This window comes from Xenopus tropicalis, chromosome 9 (assembly GCF_000004195.4).
Source record: "Xenopus tropicalis strain Nigerian chromosome 9, UCB_Xtro_10.0, whole genome shotgun sequence".
Lineage (NCBI taxonomy): Eukaryota > Metazoa > Chordata > Amphibia > Anura > Pipidae > Xenopus > Xenopus tropicalis.
Window position 1 is genome coordinate 11,789,226 of NC_030685.2, and position 20,063 is coordinate 11,809,288.

Here is a 20,063-nt window from a genome sequence, read left to right on the forward strand (position 1 = left end):
AGAGCAAATAGTCTACTTAGGTGCCCTGAAGTGATCCTTATAAGTGAGGATACATTGGAAGCAGAATAATGTATGTATAAAAGCTGCAATCACAACTATCTACCTAGACGTTCTCTTGAATACCATAGAATACCACTTGTATGTGGAAATATAGTCTGCTATAGAATTGAAAGTGAGTCTTTCAAGTGGAATTGGCTCCATACTGCTGAAAATAATACAATGGCTTTCACCCTCATTTCATAGCATCTAGTTGGGACAAATGTTTCTCTTTAGAACTAAATTCATTCTTTATTTAGTAAACTGAGGTGAGGTTGCAATAATGTGCCCACCCCCATCTATATTTTTACTTTCATTCAAACCCATCTGAAGAAATCACTGTTGAGTGCACATTTTGTAGCCCTGTGGCTAATTTGAAACTCACGATGGAAAATCAAACAATTGTAGCGGAATTCACATTGATGGGAATATCTCACCTTCCAAAGCTTGAACACCAACTCTTCTTTATGTTTCTCCTTACTTATCTGATGACCATGAGTGGGAATCTTTTGATCCTGGTCCTCATCCTCACTGATAACCATCTTCACACCCCAATGTACTTATTTCTTGGACACCTGGCCGGCGTGGACATCTGCTATTCCCAAGTTACTTGCCCACGAATGCTCTTGGACTTCTACTCTGAGAAGAAAACCATATCCTACAGATCTTGCCTGACCCAAGCTTTTTTCTTCCTGTGTTTCGTTAGTTGTGAGTGCTTCTTGCTGGCTGTGATGTCCTATGACAGATATGTTGCTGTTTGTCAGCCTCTGCAATATATACAAATCATGAGTTGGAAAAGATGTACCCAGCTCCTCACATTGATATGGACTTTAGGATCCAGTTACACTTTAGTGGAAATACTATTCACGTTGAGGTTGACATTTTGTGGTCCAAGCATCATCCACAATTTCTTTTGTGACCTTCCCCAGTTGTTGACTCTTTCATGTACAGATCCGTCCCTCAACATGCTCTTACTGTTTGTGTTGGGAGGGATATTATCATTCATTGTTTTCTTCATAACGTTCTTGCCATATGTTTATATTTTCTACACGGTACACAGGATAAGGTCAAAAAACCCAACTCTCAAAGCCTTCTCCACCTGTATGTCCCACCTCACAGTGGTTTGTATTTTCTATGGAACCCTGTGCTTTGCCTACTTGCGCCCACGCTCAAGATATTTAGACGCAGATGTAGTTGTTTCCGTTGTGTACGCGGTGATTTCCCCTTTATTAAATCCCATCATCTACAGTCTGAGAAATGGGGAGATTAAACGTGCATTAGGAAGGGTAAAGTATTTACTCATTACTATTTACATGGAATAAACTGGGTTTATTCTCCACTGTTTTTATTAATGATTACTGGTTCATTTAAAAAGCATCAATATAAATCAAAAATAAATTTTGCGCATTTGAAGCAATTTGAGACCCATCAATGATTCCCTCACCCCCACCTTTTTCAGTAGAAAATTCTGTCACCTTTTATCCCTTTACGTTAAAGGGATTGATCACTAGTGATGAGTGAATTTTTTTGGCAGGCATGGATTTGCAGCGAATTTCCGCATTTCGCCATTGGTGAATTGTTTTGCAAAACTTCGGTGAAAATTTGTCGCACAGAATCAAAAAAGGCGGGGGCGCTTAAAAAAAGGCACTGTCAAAAAGTGTCAAAAAGGTGCAGTTGCATAAGAAAAACCTGCGGTCGAGTCAAATTGGGCACAGTCACGGCAAAAAAAGGCGCGGTCATGTCAAAATTGGGCGTGGCCGCGTCAAAAAAGCACGGGCGACAAAAAATAGACGCAGGCGACAAAAGAAAATCGCGTGACAAATGCGAATTTTCTTGCCATTACGCAAATTTTATGGTGAAGCGAACGGGACAGATTCGCTCATAACTTTTGATCACTTTTACAATAACTTATTTGCGATGAATCTTAATTTTGTATTATTTGTGGTTTTTGAATTATTTCACATTATTCAAATCAGCAGCTATCTGGTTGCTAGGGTCCAATTTAACCTGGTAACCAGAGAACGAGAGACAGAAATATGAACAGAGGAGGGCCTAGATAAAAAAAAAAGATTAGTAACAAAACTCAATAATTTCTTTTTTTTATTTTCAAATTTGACTAAATTCGTTTTCCCGAATGTCTAATATTAACTAAAAGAACGTTGCACAGAAAATTTGGTGCAAGAAAAGCCACAAAAAAATTCACCTTTTTGGAATTGTTGAAGCAAAAAAATCCAAATTGTCACTGCAACAATTATAAAAAGTCACGTTTTTAGTACAAAAACCAACAATATTTCTAAAGTTTCGAGACAAAGGAAAGAACTTCCAGGAAAGGGCACTCCGCCATTGACTTCTATAGGAACTCGCCAAGTTTCGAATTTTTAGCCAAACGCATAGTAAATCTCGGAAAACTCACTGCTTTTTTTAAATCAAGTTTACAATAGAAATTTGTTAGTAAATTAGCCCCTGATATTGTAGCTTCACAAATCAATCGTTTTTTTGGCTGCCGGGGTCAGTGACCCCAATTTGAAAGCTGGAAAGAGTCAGAAGAGGAAGGCAAATAATTCAAAAACTACATAAAATAAAAAACGAAGACCAATTGAAAAGTTGCTAAACATAGGTCATTCTATAACATACTAAAAGTTAACCTGATGTTGAAAGAAACTTCGAGGAAATCTGAAGATAAATTCCACCATTGCCAGTGGAAGTCCTTTGCTTGTTGCCTTAACTGCTTGGGGTTTTATCTTGTAATAAGATCTGCATGGGAGATACCAAATAGAAGTTTGCTTTCATTTCTGCATGGATTGAAATTATTAGTGGTGAGCAAATCTGTCCCGTTTTGCTTCTGCAAAAAATTCACGAAACAATAGGAAAATTCACGAAACAAACAGCAAAAAATCCGCAAAACGCATTTGTCGCACCACTTTTTTGCTGCACGCATCCTTTTTTGGCGTGACACGCCTATGTAGCCGTGACCGCGCCCATTTTGACATGACCGCAACTGTTTTTGGACGCATGGCTAACTTTTCCCCAGCAAATTTTCGCTGAAGTTTCGCAAAACAATTTGCCTATGCCAAAATGCAGAAATTCGCTGCGAATCCATAGCTGGCGAAAAAATTTATTCTATTTCTATTCTCTAGAAATTATATGTTTCCCCCCCCCCCCCACTTAGCTTTAGCTTTTCCTGTTAAAGAAATGTTACAAATCAAATGTTCCTGAGAACTTTCATAAGTTTATACCCAATTTAAGCTGCTTCAATATTTCTCTAATACAGAAATATGAAAAAAATTATTGTTACTAAACCCCTGAATGCCAAGTAATTAATTAAATCAGCCTAATATATAAAGCACAAACAAACCCCCCCCCCCAAAAAAAACAGCAAAAAGAATCCAAATAAAAATCCAAATTAAAAAAAAAATCAGATAAAAATCTCAAAATCCTTATTTCAGTAAGAAACTGAGATTTTTTGTCACACCAAGACCTCTACTTTTTCGAATTGTCAGAAATCCAAAAAAACCCCTCTAAAGTTTTGAAGCAAAAAAGGATCCCCTGGGGAAGGGAAGGGGCATCTGCCATTGACTTCTACATGATCTCGGCAAGTTTTGGCTGGAGAATTGTTGGATTCGGATCTTTAACCAATTTGACGCATAGTGAATCTCTAAAATGAACTTTTTCGAGTTTTGGAGCTAAACAATCTGAATTGTAAAAAAAATCTGAATGTTAGTATGTGGCCCCCTTAATGTTTAAATCATTCTTTAGTTGGCTTAAGGCAGTGATCCCCAACCAGTGGCTCGGGGGCAACATGTTGCTCCCCAACCCCTTGGATGTTGCTCTCAGTGCCCCCAAACCAGGGAGTTATTTTTGAATTCCTGACTTGGGGGCAAGTTTTGGTTGAATAAAAACTAGAGTTCCTACCAAATAAAGCCCCTGTAAGCTGATAGGGTGCATAGAGGCCTCTAATAGCCAATCACAGCCCTTATTTGGCTCCTCCATGAACTTTTATGGTGCTTGTGTTGCTTTCCAAGTCTTTTTACATTTGACTCTGGGTCACGAGTGAGAAAGGCTGGGGACCCCTGGCTCAAGGTATGGAGATCACTTATCCAAAAAAAACCCCCAGGTCTTGAGCATTCTGGTTAACAGGTCCCATACCTATACCATGGGCTTTTGAGTAAAGGTGGCCATACAATATAAGATCTGCTCGTTTGGTAAGATCTTTGCTGCAATAGTCCCATCTAAGGTGGGCGATATTGTGCTTATCTGATTGTTTAGACCTGGGGCCAAAGGATCGCACTACAATGCTTCGATAAGCCATGTGGTCCTTGATCCGACGGGAAAGTCAAACCTGACCAACTGATATCTGCCTGATCTGCCATTTATATGTAGCTTGAGGCTCTTGTCTTCATACTATAATAAACATCTCAGCAATCCCAATATATTTATTAAAGGGGTAGTTCAACTAACTTTTAGCATGATGAAGACATTGATATTCTAAGAGAATTTCCATTCGGTCTTCTTTTATTATTTTTAATGGTTTTTCAGTTATTTAGGCTCTCCAGTTTGGTATTTTAGCAGCTGCTTGCTATGGTGCAGTTTACCCTAGAAACCAGGCAGTTGTTTGAACTAGAGTTGGGGATATGAATAGTGGAAGGCCTCAATAGAAAGATAAGTAATACAAAGTAACAATAGTTATAATAGTTTCTGGCAGTGACCCCCCCCCCACCACCATTTGAAAGAGTCAGAAAGTGAAAGGCAAATAATTCAAAAACTATAAATAAAAAAAAATAATGACCAATTGCAAAGTTGCTAGGAATGTAGGAATGGTGCATTCATACTAAACATACTAAAAGTTTACTATTCCAAAAGTCCAAAAGTTCATTATAAGAAGGGCGTATCTCTATTAAGAAGCCCATGGAAGAGCCCAGAGGAGTCCAATTCTATACTATAGAGGTTGATGCTGCCTTAGGGGCTGATTTACTAAGACACGAATTCCAACCGAATTGGAAAAATTCCGATTGGAAAACGAACATTTTGCGACTTTTTCGTATTTTTTGCGTTTTTTTTGGCGACTTTACGACTTTTCGGAAATTATCGCGACTTTTTCGTTACCAATACGATTTGCGAGAAAAAACGCGCGTTTTTCGTAGCCATTCCGAAAGTTGCGCAAAATCTGGCGATTTTTTCGTAGCGTTAAAACTTGCGCGAAAAGTTGCGCCTTTTCCGTAGCGTTAAAACTTAAAAGGCGTGATGTTTCGCGCAAGTTTTAACGCTATGAAAAAATTGCGACTTTTCGCGCAAGTTTTAACGCTACAAAAAAATCGCCAGATTTTGTGCAACTTTCGGAATGGCTACGAAAAACTCGCGTTTTTTTTGCGCAAATCGTATTGGTAACGAAAAAGTCGCGACAATTTTCCGAAAAAATCGCAAAATACCGATCATTACGAAAAAAACGAAATCGGACGCATTCGGCCCGTTCGTGGGTTAGTAAATGTGCCCCTTAGTGTTTATCCGTCTATAAAAGGGTAAGTGCTCCTACCATAATAATTACAAAATTGATGGAAAGACCAAAGAATTGGTGGACACCATTTACCACTCAATACTCAATTTTGGCAAGACACCATTTATAAAAACGAGGATCCCCCTAAAACAAATTCCCAATAATCTCCTGTTTTCATCATATGCACCTTCTCCAATTATAACCATAAGTATATAATAGGGGTAACTTAATTACCCCAGGAGCAAAAGTGCTGGAGCAGTAAGGGGCACAAGGGCCTACCCCTTAAAGCTGACTTGCACAGCCCTTGGGGAAAGGTGTAGTTCTAAATCCTAAGTCTTCAGGGAAAGGATGAATAAAAATGGTGCCCTCAGTTTTCCCAAGGCTTTAGGAGATTAACATGATAGATTTATTTGGAATCGGGGTGTGCAATTTTGAAATTTACTTGACATGCAATAAAAGGGACCCTGCCGTTTAGCCAAGAGCTTGCACTCTGAGGAATGGAGGGGTTACAACACTTTATCAGCCGCTGAAATGTCCAAAGATGACCATTTCTATAAAAGTGTTGCTCCCCACTTTGTTTTACCTTCCTCAATTTCTCTCTGGCAAAGCGACCCAACAGATCTAAATGATCCCTTAGATCTATGACATAATGAACAGTATTTTTAGCAGGGCAAGGCTGCTCTTTCCAAGAATACTTTCACAAGTCCAGTACCCCACATATCCCAAACAATAGCTGTAAGGGGGAGAAGCATGTAGAGTCTTGGAGGACCTTCTTGACCACAAAGAGCCAAAAATTTAGCAATCCATCCCAGATTTTCCTCTGGGTGTTTACAGACTGTACCTTTAAGAGCATCAGCATCTCTTTCATGAGTTTGGACATGAAACTGGCCTCTTGAAGAGTAAGCAGTAATTTTCTTTGGGAGCCCAAGCCTTGAGGAAAACTCAATTAGTTCAGCAGAAACTTCTTTAGCAGTAGCTGTTTTTAAAGGGAATGCAGAGTGGTATAGTCAGAGACTGCTCAAAGGGGACATTTATTAATGGCAAAGGTATTAAAGGGGCATATTGGGTGGCATAACTATAGAGGAAGCAAACCACACAGATGTCTATCCCACTTGCATTCCCCACTCCCCTACCTAAATGGGAATGTGCATCAAGGAGACTTAAGTGGGGCAATTGACTGGCTATTGGGTGTGGGTTATTGTTGCTGTAAGTTCCTGGCCCCTTCACAGATATTTTGGCAGGGGGCTTCGGCATGGCATAGTTACGCCACTGGGCAGTACGGCAGTTTGAGACTTATTTGGCTGGTTAACAATCTGGGCAGGCAGCATAAAGGCATTAACATCCTTGCCCAAATCCTCTGCCCAAATGTCTACCTAGTAGTGATGAACAAATTTTTTTCGCCAGGCATGGATTCGCAGAGAATTTCTGCATTTCGCCATAGGCGAATTCTTTCGCGAAACTTCTGTGAAAATTTGCTGCGGAAAAATTAGGCGCAAGAAAATATTTTTTTGGAGTGCGTCAAAAAAAAGGCTGCGGTCGCGTCAAATTGGGCACGAGCGACAAAAACATTTTCTTGCCGTATCGCGAATTTTATGGCGAAACGGGACAGATTCGCTCATCACTACTACCTAGGGAACTGTATAAGTTAAGTTAAATGCAGCCCTTATAAAATCTTTAGAAACCAACATTTGTTTCAATCCCTCAGTCCTGTTTGTCCATTTTGTTTCTGGGACATTTCAGGCTTTATGTCTGGTTAAAGATGTCTGGTGAGAAAGGGAACATTTAATCTGAATCTGGTACATCTGGGCACACATTTAATAGGGGAAGTGGTGAAGAGTAGAAAGGTGAATCACTTCCCAGTAACACAGGGGTAGGCAGCCAGGGTGCAACTGCAACTGGAAGCTCAGTTGATCAACTGTTTCCCATAGACCTCCACCCTTAGCACTGGGCGATGAAGACTTTCCTTGATGGCTGCTGTTGCTCCATAGTGGAATCATCCAATGGAGGGAAACAATAAAAGTGTCAAAGGGAGATAAACCAATCTCCTTTGGCAATACTGTGACTTGCCACGGCAGTATGCACTCTGCAGACTATTTCTTCCTGGAAGGGAGCTGACTGCTCACCGATCTGGTGGCACCATCCTTGGCCTTGTCTGGGAGAATCCCTTTTCCATACGGCAGACTGTTTATTTGCTTGGGGTTATGGCTACAATGGAGGTAGGATGCTCAACCTGTGGAAACTGTTGCAGTGTTTTGGTGGGACCAAGTTCCTCTTCTGCGGACATACTTCAACAGGCAGGACATGCAGAAACCGTTCTAGAACCATGGTCTCTTACCTGATCTATGGATTCTGTTGCAGGTTGGATTCACCTGGTGCAAAAGTCCATCAGCCACTGGGCATAAACTATGGCCGGACCTGTGTGTAATACAGCTCAAGTGAGAATTGATGGTGTTATACCTCTAGTGTAAGGCCCAACCTGTCAAGTATAGTGGTCTTTTTCTCTTGGTAGATGGTAACCTTGTCTGCAGAAAAACTCCTGTAGGCTGGCTGTGTCAGAAGCAGTGACAGTAAGATCACCCACTGAACCTCAGGTCGTTTTTGGCCACTGGCTACCCTTTAGGAGATATGTTTCATCGGACTGTCTGATTTTTAACAGGAATGATTGAGGCGTGATTGCTGTCTTTGGACTATATTGTGCAGCCTGGAGCTGAATCAGTTGCTGATGTTTGGAGGCAACTGCCTTATCAGTTGGGTCTGATCACCCTGTTACATTAAATTATGCATAAAAAACTTCAATTTTCTCTAACAACCAAATGCCACTCTATATAACCATATATAAAAGGTTCCCACAGAGTTATGGTCAGGAAAGCAAAAAGTCTCTTCAAGAAATATGGCTTTTAATTCACCTGGCAGCAAAATGTTTAGGAAACAGTTCAAAAAGAAAAGACACTAACAGAATTACACAAAAATACAGAAGGTTTAAAGTCAGAAAACAATGTGTGTACAGGTCCATAGACCTCTATATGTTCAGTTCATAAAATATGCCCTGAGTTTCCCAGGCACTCTCCAAGTCTCTATCTCTCTCAGAGACTATGTTAGACTAACCAGCCTGGGTTATAAGGGCTACTGATTGGCCCCCTGAAGCTAATCAGACCCAAGTGGTCAGCCTGTAACTCTCCTACAAACCCATTACCATTTTTTTTTCTTATGATGTTCTTAAAAACTCATCTTGAAGACCATATTTATCACAAAGAGGAGGAGAAAATATTTTTATTAAATATTCTGAAACCTCGTAATACTCTTCTGAGGGCAGATTGAAATTCTTGGTTCCTCAAGCTGTAAACAAAAGGGTTTAACAGTGGTGTAAACACAGTGTAAAACACAGAGATAAGCCTGCCTTCTGTAAAATGATAGTTTGTTGCTGGGCGAAAGTAGTTGAAAAAAAGAGTACCATAAAATATGAAGACCACTGCCAAATGGGAGATACAGGTGGAGAAGGCCTTCTGTCTCATATTCTTCTCTTTGATATTAAGAACAGTGACAAATATCCTTATGTAAGGGATAAAGGTCATGGCTAAGGCGCCCATTCCCATGAACACGCCTAAGACCAAAATGACCAAAATGTTGACGGTGGTGTCAGTACATGAGATTTGGAACAACTGAGGAAGATCACAGAAGAAATTTTCTACAATGTTTGACCGGCAAAAATTCAACCTGAGCACAGAAAGAGTATGCGCCAACGTGCACACAAGCGCCAGGAACAATATCCCCAATAATATCTGAACACATAGTTTTGAATGCATTATCTGCATGTAGTGAAGGGGGTAGCAAATTGCGATATATCGGTCGTAGGACATCACGGCCAACAGAAACATTTCACAGATGGCAAAATAAATGAAGAAAAACAGTTGGGTTATACAAGCTGCTGTAGAAATGACTCTTCTCTTAGTGTGGATATCAAAGAGCATCCGCGGGGCAGTGACTGAGGAGCAGCACATATCCAGGCAAGCAAGGCACCCAAGGAAGAAGTACATGGGAGTTTTGAGGTGAGAATCCTTGCAGATTGATAGAAGGATGATGAAGTTGCTTATCATAGTCAATAGGTAGACAAGTAGAAAGAACAAAAAGAGGGGAAGTTGAAGCCACTGAAGATCAGAGAGTCCAGAGAGAACCAATGTAGACAATATTGTTGTATTTACCATGACTGACATTGAATAAGTGTAAAGAGTAGATTATTTGCTAAAACTTCTCCTTAGAACAAATCAGAATAGATATTACAATGTGATACAATCTCAAAGAAGCACAAAGCAGGTTAAGCTAGTCCCAGAATGTGTTTCCCTGGACCGCTGAAGACAATCTTTGAAGGACCTCAGAGGTTGGGAGAGATGGTCTCTTTCACAAATATACAGTACATGGGATCCACTATGCAGAAACCCATTATCCCGAAAGCTATGAATTACAGAGGCCATTTCACATAGACCCAATTATATGCAAATAATTCTAATTGTTAAAATTGATTTCCTTTTTTCTCTGTAATAATAAAACAGTACCTGTACTTGATCCCAACTAAGATATAATTACCCCTTATTGGGGCAGAACAGCCCTATTGGGTTTATTTCATGGTTAAATGATTCCCTTTTCTCTGTAATAATAAAACAGTACCTGTACTTGATCCCAACTAAGATATAATTACCCCTTATTGGGGGCAGAACAGTCCTATTGGGTTTATTTCATGGTTAAATGATTCCCTTTTCTCTGTAATAATAAAACAGTACCTGTACTTGATCCCAACTAAGATATAATTACCCCTTATTGGGGCAGAACAGCCCTATTGGGTTTATTTAATGGTTAAATTATTCCCTTTTCTCTGTAATAATAAAACAGTACCTGTACTTGATCCCAACTAAGATATAATTACCCCTTATTGGGGGCAGAACAGCCCTATTGGGTTTATTTCATGGTTAAATGATTCCCTTTTCTCTGTAATAATAAAACAGTACCTGTACTTGATCCCAACTAAGATATAATTACCCCTTATTGGGGGCAGAACAGCCCTATTGGGTTTATTTAATGGTTAAATGATTCCCTTTTCTCTGTAATAATAAAACAGTACCTGTACTTGATCCCAACTAAGATATAATTACCCCTTATTGGGGGCAGAACAGCCCTATTGGGTTTATTTCATGGTTAAATGATTCCCTTTTCTCTGTAATAATAAAACAGTACCTGTACTTGATCCCAACTAAGATATAATTACCCCTTATTGGGGGCAGAACAGCCCTATTGGGTTTACTGAATGTTTAAATGATTTTTTAGTAGACTTTAGGTAGGGAGATCCAAATTACAGAATGACTCCTTATCTGCAAAGCCACAGGTCCTGAGAATTCTGGATAGCAGGTCCCTTACCTGTATAACAAAAATGCACTTTAGAAGCCATAATTACCCCCATTCCCTTCTGGGCAGAAGCTGGGTGTGAAGCCCTTGTTGGTTTGCACCAACCTGTGCTAGATATTCCTGAAGTTCAGAGAGAAACAGAAGTAACATTAATACATATTATTTTTCAAGCAATGCATGCATTGGGTTATCCTTCCTATATAATTATTACGCTTGCTTCCCCTTGGAAAATTCCAGGCATATGGATCATAATATCAGTTATAAAAACTCACCAGCAATGGTTTCAGAACTTCTAGATAGACTATAATCTAATGAAATACTCAGATATGGATTGTATAAATAAGCCACATTTTGGGGTCCAGCATTCTGCTCCTAACATGTATGGATCATATGCCTACCATTATATTTCCAAAAAAAGTCAAATAATGCAAAGTTATATGAACAATGATACAATATATAATAATAACAAAGAGATATACAGTTATATACAATCTTGAAAACAGCTCATATGCAATATAATATATAATTATTAGAACAGATAAGCTCTCCGCATGCTAAGGACATCGGCCAATGATGGACACTCAGTATATTACATAGTATGGGAAACAGGGCCACACAGTACCCTACTCTCATCTAGAATCTCCCATAGACAGCACGTTTATAAATATTCTTTCGTACAAATCTCCATGGAGTTAATTTACAAGGAATAAATCCCCAAATGCTATATTATCCAAATATTAAAGTTAATGAGGAGTTAATGAAACTATATGATGTGGACATCATAATTATCTATTCTTGCTTGAAGGAGAGGGAAAGGTAAAAAACTAAGTAAGCCTTATCAGAAAGGTCTATGTAAATACAGCCATAAGCACTCACAGAGACTCTGCATTGAGTCCCCTATCAAAAGAAACACGGGATTTCTTTTCTTCTTTTGTTTACACATGTTCTTCTGTGTCAGACTTCCTGCTCTTAGAAAAATCCTTCATGACATGGGCAAGCAATTGCTCAGTTTACTCCTCTCTCCCCCTCCCCCTACATTTTCCTCCTCCCCTCCCATCAGAATTCACTCCCCCTACCATCAGAATTCACTCCCCCCCCCATCAGAATTCACTCCCCCTTCCATCAGAATTTACTCCTCCTCCCATCAGAATTCGCTACCAGCTAGAGCTGCAGCACGGAAGCTACTGTGACCAAGCTAAAATGGCAGCTGTTATCCTAAACAAACAGAGGGAGCTTTTAGGGCAGTTTAATCAGGTATGGTTAAGCTTTCTGCAGAATAAATATGGCGTTCAAACTTGCACTATTGTGGCTAATCTATTGGCAATAAAATTCATTTCCTTCTCCTTAATTTCACTTTTAGTATGATGCATACTTTGATATCCTAAGACAATTTACAATTGGTCTTCTTTTTTATGATTTTTCAGTTTTTGTTCAACAGCTCTCTAGTTTGGTATTTTAGCAGCTATCTGGTTGCTATGGTGCAGTTTACCCTAGCAACCAGTCATTTGACGAAGAGCTGGGAAAATGACTAGAGGAGGGCCTAAATAGAAACATAAGTAATACAAAGTAATAATAACAATATACTTGTAGCCTCACAGAGCAGTAGTTTTTAGCTGCCGGGGGGTCAGTGACCCCCATTTGAAATCTGCAAAGAGTTACAAGTAGAAGGCAAATAATTCAAAAATGATAACAATGAAGACTCCAACTCTGTACTGAGGTTGGCACTGCCTTAGGGTTTATCGCCATATAATAGGGAGAGTCCTCCTTCGATAATAATCACAAAACTGATAGAAAAGAAGACCAAAGAAGGTATTGGAGGGCACTTTAATATGGCAAAACGCTATTTTGCTCCCCTAATATACAGATAAACATAATGGCACATATAAAACCTGCAAATATGTTATGGGACTGGTTTCAAATACTGGGATGCTTGACACCCAATACTGAGATATGTGCCATTTTGTAGTTCAGCAGAGTCAATAGATGAGTCCAGTCTTGAAGACAAGTGTCTTTGAAGTCATCTTAAAGAATAAGTAAAGCTTCTATCAGTAAAATTACTCTAAACAGCCTCCAGAATTACCTACCTTTGTCCCAGCATCCTGTCTGACCTGGCTCCCGAGTTAGAAGTCGATCGTTTCCTTTGCTTCCTTGTGCAGAGTGAAGCCCCGCCCCCACTTCCTGTTCAGTTCCCTCATCAAAAAAAAAACCCGCTCATGCACAGACTGACTCCTGCTGCCTCCAGGCATGTGCAGAAGGCTCTCAAATTTGACTACAGTTGTCGAAGTGTTGAGGGAACTGAACAGGAAGTGGGGGCGGGGTTTACTTATTCTTTAAAGGGGACCTGTCACCCAGACAAAAAAGGCTGTATTAAAAAAAAGTCCTTTGCAAACTAAACATTAAACTCAAACTCTTTTTTTTTATTAATACACCCATACCTGTTAAAAATGTATTTAAAAATCTGATCTGTCAATCATATATTGCCTCAGGCATAGAGGCGGGGCAGGCAATCACTTTCTACTTTCTTTCAACGCTTCCTAGATATCATTGCATTTATATATATCCTGTACATGGGCATCAGGTGCCAGATTGTGGAGCATAAACACCATTTAGGGATGAAACAAAGCTCGTCTTAATAACAAGTGTTTACAAAATGGCAGCTGCCCGCTTGCTGTGATTGTGTACTTGCAAGACAGAGGGAAACGAGATTTATAGAATTTATGTAGCCTAAGTAAAGTTAGTTTTGCTCAACCAACATGATCAAAAGGGATTTGCAATTATTTCTTAAGGTGACAGGTCCCCTTTCATAATTATTTTCTTTGGGGCCATTCTTTGCCTTTGTGATATGTACTTTCATTAAAGGAGAACTACACCCCACCCCAGGTCAAAAAGTCCCCTTAACTGGCCTGCATCGACCCCCCTCACCTCTCACATAGTCTATAACTTTAAAAACTGTCCCTATTGACAAACACAACCTAAGAGAGCAGAGCAGCAGCGTACTTGGGCACCATCTTCAGTTCCTTTGGATATGCTTCGGGTCCCACCGTTGATACGGACCCTGCTTGAGCAATGGCCATTGTGCCTGCAACAACGCTAGAAATCTGGAGGAAAAAATTTTACTTTGCTAACTTCTGGACGCAAATCAGCCTTTATAACTGTTTTAAAATTGAAGTCAAATAAAATTTTCACATTTTACACATTATATATCAGAATGCAACATTTTTTGGGTAGAGAAAGCGACACTTTTGCAAGAGGTCTAGGAACTCGAGCAACTCATCAAAACGCAGCATTAACAAGTCAATTGTTTGAAAGCAGTCAGTGTATTATTTATTATTTGTTGTTGATCGCGATGATTCGCCTTTGTTTTCATGTGCCATATTTTAGCTTGATGAAGATAATGAAGATTATGCAGAGGAGAACTCACAAACTACGCAAAACTCTTCTGAAGGCACTTTTAAGTTCTTGGTTCCTCAAGCTGTAAACCAAGGGGTTTAATAATGGTGTAAAAACAGTGTAAAATACAGAGACCAGCCTGCCTTCTGTAACATGATAGTTTGTTGTTGGACGAAAGTAGGTAAAAAAAAGAGTACCATAAAATATGAAGACCACTGCCAAATGGGAGGTGCAGGTAGAGAAGGCCTTCTGTCTCGTATTCTGAACTCTGATATTTAGAACAGTGGTAAATATACTTATGTAAGGAAGAAAGGTCATGGCTAAGGAACCCAGTCCCATTACCCCACCTAGTAGAAAAATCAGCAAGATGTTGATGGTGGTGTCAGTACATGAGAGTTGGAAAAGCTGAGGAAGATCACAGAAGAAACTTTCTACAATGTTTGACCTACAAAAATGTAACCTGAGCACACACAGAGTATGAACCAATGAATATACGAGGGCCAGAAACAATATTCCTGATAACATCTGAACACAGAGTCTTGAATGCATCAGTTGCATGTAATGAAGGGGGTAGCAAATTGCAATATATCGGTCGTAGGACATCCCAGCCAACAAAAATACTTCAGAGATGACAAAAAAAATAAAGAAAAACAATTGGGTTATACAAGCCTCTACAGAAATCACCCTCTTCTTAGTGTGTATATCAAAGAGCATCCGTGGGGCAGTGACTGAGGAGCAGCACATATCCAGCCAAGCAAGGCACCCAAGGAAGAAGTACATGGGCGTTTTAAGATGGGAATCCTTGCAGATTGATAGAAGGATGATAAAATTGCTTATTATAGTCATTAGATAGACAAGTAGAAAGAACAGTAGGAGAGGAAGCTGAAGCCCCTGAAGATCAGACAGTCCAGAGAGAACTAACATAGACAATAGTGTTTCATTTACCATGATTCACATTGAACAGGTAATGTTTAATCTGTAGATTAGATGTAAAGCTTGATATAATCCTAAAGCAGCACAGAGCAGATGAAGCAACCCCTAACAGTTTCTATACAGGTCTGAAGAGCAATCTTACGCGGTGCCCCAGAGCTTGGGGAAGACGATCTCTATCACAAGCATATATTGAAACTTCACATCATTCAGGACCCTAATTTACCCTCTAACCTTCTGGATCCCCCAGCTGTCTGAAAAGAAATACATTCCCATATTCTGTTGTCTGTGGAACCTTCCCATGTAGATTTTGAAATCTTTAAAACCAAATCAAAAAGTTGTATACAGCTATTTATAACTTAAACTGTTCATATTGCACATTTAAAAAATAGGTGACTTCTATAACCTCTGAGTTCTTCTCATTCTGAGGACATTGGCCAATGATGAACACGCATGGTATGGGAAACATGGCTCTCATCTGGAGTCTCCTACAGACAGCACGCTTATGAATACTCCTTTTTATGAGTCCCCATGGAGTTAATTGACAATTGGTGAATCTCCAAAGATGTAATACAAATATTAAAGTTAATGAGGTGTTTACTAAAATGTAACTGTAACACTATCTTGCCTAGAAAAGGCATGTCCAGCTAGATTTTAGAATTGGTTCCATTAGATTCTAACACACCAGGATGGGCCTTTGCTATGTGGAACCCACTTATGTTGTTTGCTAAAATAATACAATAAAGGACACTGAAAGCCAACAGAACTGGTTTTATTGTCCAAGACAAGTGCAGAAGGGTTAGATACTCAAAATAGTAGCTGTAAAGATGGTAAAATGTGAGAAGGCGGAGAAAGCACAATGTGACACCATATGGAAACAGCTAAGGGAAGTTTAAGGTTCACTGTGTGGTCTGGATCCCATACAGCAGATATGGATCAGGGAGAAGACTATGACTAATTCCCTGGTCAGTACTTCGGTCCCTTTACTTGGGCAAGCAGAGCCTACGGCAGAGCTACTCCCTGCTCTCAATCCTAAATTGGAGGACAGGCTGCTCTTACTTACAAGATCTATCTACCTCACTTTCCTAGAAAGTGCTGTTAATCTGTTACAGACTAAAGCCTTGTTCATGGGGTTCTTGTTGACTAGAGGTGGGTTCCATCAAGGGCAGCACAACTTTACTGGGGCTTTGTTGATTCCAGGCTCAGTGGAAAATCCACCTGGTTGAACAGATGCAGGCCAAAGAGGAAGGACCACCCATTAGTAAACACTATTTTAATGAGTGGCAGGAAGTGGTCATAAGCCATTGAGAGAAATATACGCTAATAAGCAAAAATAGATACATGGGCATCTACCTAGTAACTAAGGAAGAATAGGGATTTAAAGCCATAGGGGCTGGTCCCTACATAAGTGTAATATGTGGACTTCATCATTAAAAAATACAAAGAAAAAGATAAATAGTTAACAGTTGTCTGCCAGAGAAGGAATCATAAGAGGGGGGTTTATATTTCACACAACCTACTCATTTAATACGGGTAATGATGTTATATATGATTTTGGCTTGCTAAGCTTGGGTGGCAAATGGTTGGTTCTTGTTTGATCAGGGTCAGACTGGGGGATGAAGGGGCCACCGGGGCTCCTGTCCCAGGGGCCCTGCAGGTGCCCCCAGCCAGGCCCGTTATTTGCACAATGTCCATGCATGGGGTTGGAAAAAGAGTCCATCAAGTACCCTTCCAAGTGAACCCAACACACTATATATACCAACATCAATACTAAAGGTGGCCATACACGGGCCAATTCTAGCTGCAGTTATCGGTCCCTTAGATCGATTTGGCAGCTTATAGACCTGTTTATGGGCACTGCCCAACCGACATCTGGCCTGAAATCGCCCAGATCTCGATCAGCAGGTTTAAAAATTTCGTTAAAAATTGGCTCGTTGATGCAGTCCCCAAACCGACGGAAGCCTATACCCATTGTTCTAAATTATTTGTTTGCCCCAAAGCCACCCGTAGGTGGGGCTATCGGGAGAAGATCCGCTCGCTTGGCAACCTTGCCAAGCGATCTTAGTGTGTACGGCCACCTTAACTGTAGATTTTAGTATCACAATAGCCCTGTGTTAACTGGAAGACACATAATGCAACATCATGGGAAAGGACCTTGGCTGCAACTGTAAATAGAACATTTCCATTTTAAGTATTAAGGGCCACCTTCTAGCTCATACACTGTGCTCACACACACACCAAGGGCACACATACATGCTAGGCCACATTGGGCAATGATTGGACAAAGTTCTGTTTTTACTCCCACACTACTTCCCGTTACAGTTAGAGCTGCATCACTTCCTGTCAGCTGATCTCTGAGGGAGCACACAGCCCATCGCTAAATGGCGGCTCAAAGAAAAGATGTATTTACTATTGTATGTATATGCCAACATGGTAAGGTTTACTTATGATATACATTTTTCTGTTGGTTAAGTATTCATTCTAAAAGTATAGTTTACTTGAACGTGAGATGGCATTTGTTTTCATCGATTTGTGTGTTCTGCAATGGGGATCAAGTGAATGGTGGAGAGGAAAGTATAAAGAATAAACTGCGACACCCTAGCCATAGCCATAGCTTGACTGGATCGGAAACTGCAGTGCTGCTGTCTATTAAACCAATAATTGATGCTTCTTTATTGCTACACGTGCAAGCACAGGTATGGGATCCCTTTTCCAGAAACCCGTTATCCAGAAAGCTCCGAATTACGGAAAGCCTGTCTCACATAGACTCCATTTTAATAAAATAATTCAGAATTCTAAAACTGATTTAATTTTTCTCTGTAATAATAAAACAGTACCTGTACTTGATCCCAACTAAGATATAATTACCCCTTATTGGGGCAGAACAGCCCTATTGGGTTTATTTCATGGTTAAATGATTCCCTTTTCTCTGTAATAATAAAACAGTACCTGTACTTGATCCCAACTAAGATATAATTACCCCTTATAGGGGGCAGAACAGCCCTATTGGGTTTATTTAATGGTTAAATGATTCCCTTTTCTCTGTAATAATAAAACAGTACCTGTACTTGATCCCAACTAAGATATAATTACCCCTTATTGGGGCAGAACAGCCCTATTGGGTTTATTTCATGGTTAAATGATTCCCTTTTCTCTGTAATAATAAAACAGTACCTGTACTTGATCCCAACTAAGATATAATTACCCCTTATTGGGGCAGAACAGCCCTATTGGGTTTATTTCATGGTTAAATGATTCCCTTTTCTCTGTAATAATAAAACAGTACCTGTACTTGATCCCAACTAAGATATAATTACCCCTTATTGGGGCAGAACAGCCCTATTGGGTTTATTTCATGGTTAAATGATTCCCTTTTCTCTGTAATAATAAAACAGTACCTGTACTTGATCCCAACTAAGATATAATTACCCCTTATTGGGGGCAGAACAGTCCTATTGGGTTTATTTAATGGTTAAATGATTCCCTTTTCTCTGTAATAAAATAATAAAAAAGTACAGGGAAAAGAAAATCATTTCTAAAAGTTAGAAGTATTTACTTTAAATGGACCCTATGGGAGATCGCCTTCTCCTAATTTCTGGTTTGGTGTAGAAAATACAAACAGTTTGCTTGAGACTTCGCACAACAGAATGCAGCAATGAACCATGAGCAGACACATACAAACCATAGACCAACAGAGCTCCATTTGTCATTGCTATATGCACAATAGACAAGTGAAAAATTGTATTTTAACCACTGCTGTATTTGTGTTATCTTGTAATTAGTGAGCTTCTATATATGATTAAAGGGGAACTATCACAAAAATGAAAATTTAATATAGGATTTATGTAAAGGAAATAAGATTTTATCTAAATATAATCAGTTAACATGTTTCTCATGTATGTCACAGGACAGCAAAGTACAAGAGTGAAGTTACCCTATGGCAGCAAGTGTCTGAGTTACAGTGGGTTTAGCTTTATGTGCCCTTTTGGGTCTAGGGGCTATAATTCCATAACTCAGGTCATTCTTTTGGCCATATACAAGCTATATACTGTATATATATGTATATATATATAACATATAGTTTGGTCATTTCCCTATCATATCAAACTGTAAATTATATCCTTATAAACGGTTCTTAGTGATGTCATCAGTTATAATTGGAGCTTAGTGATGTCATTTCTGTCACATGAGTTACTAAAACTTGTATATTATAATAAATAAAGTATTGTCAGATATGAGGATATTAGAAGTCGCTTCGGAGTTCCATGACCTGTATAAAAGTTGTCATAGGCAGGGGGGGGGGGGGGGGCGTGGCTAGCTGCCTGACATGGTGGAAGCAAAGTAGAGAGGCTCCGTGCAGCTCCGTCTAAAACGATCTAGAAATCAGCTTAATAAACATGGGGAAACACAGCAAGGGCAGAGAACACGGTGGAGAAGAAGGAAAAAAACCCTAAGCAATTCTTCGCCCCGGATCGGGAACAACAGGTTTCCAAGATGGCGTCGAGACGGCCGCGCAGCCCTGCAGAAGAGTGAAACAGTGAATCGGTGAGCTCCGATTGTGTTACCCTCGCATATCTCAAAACACTCCCAACACAAACAGACTTTTCAGAAATGATTACACAAATAAAAACCACCTACGCTGCTTCAAATGGAAGCTCCGTTCCTCTAATCTAAAGGGGGGCCTCTGGTGCGCTGATTGTTTTTATGGGAAAAAAGAACATCCCCCAACTGCCTATAATCCCCTCTAATGTACTTGTACAGAGTAATCATGTCCCCTCGCAAGCGCCTCTTTTCCAGAGAAAACAACCTCAACCTCGACAGT

At 39.8% G+C, this 20,063-nt stretch overlaps 1 protein-coding gene across 1 annotated transcript; it reads left to right on the forward strand.

The window, feature by feature from the left end:
• The first annotated feature begins 422 nt into the window (after positions 1 to 422).
• On the forward strand, positions 423 to 1,358 carry LOC100490967 (olfactory receptor 1019). The gene has a single exon (XM_002943406.4). The coding sequence runs from the start codon at positions 423 to 425 to the stop codon at positions 1,356 to 1,358; it is 936 nt and encodes a 311-aa protein (XP_002943452.1).
• The last annotated feature ends 18,705 nt before the right edge of the window (positions 1,359 to 20,063 follow it).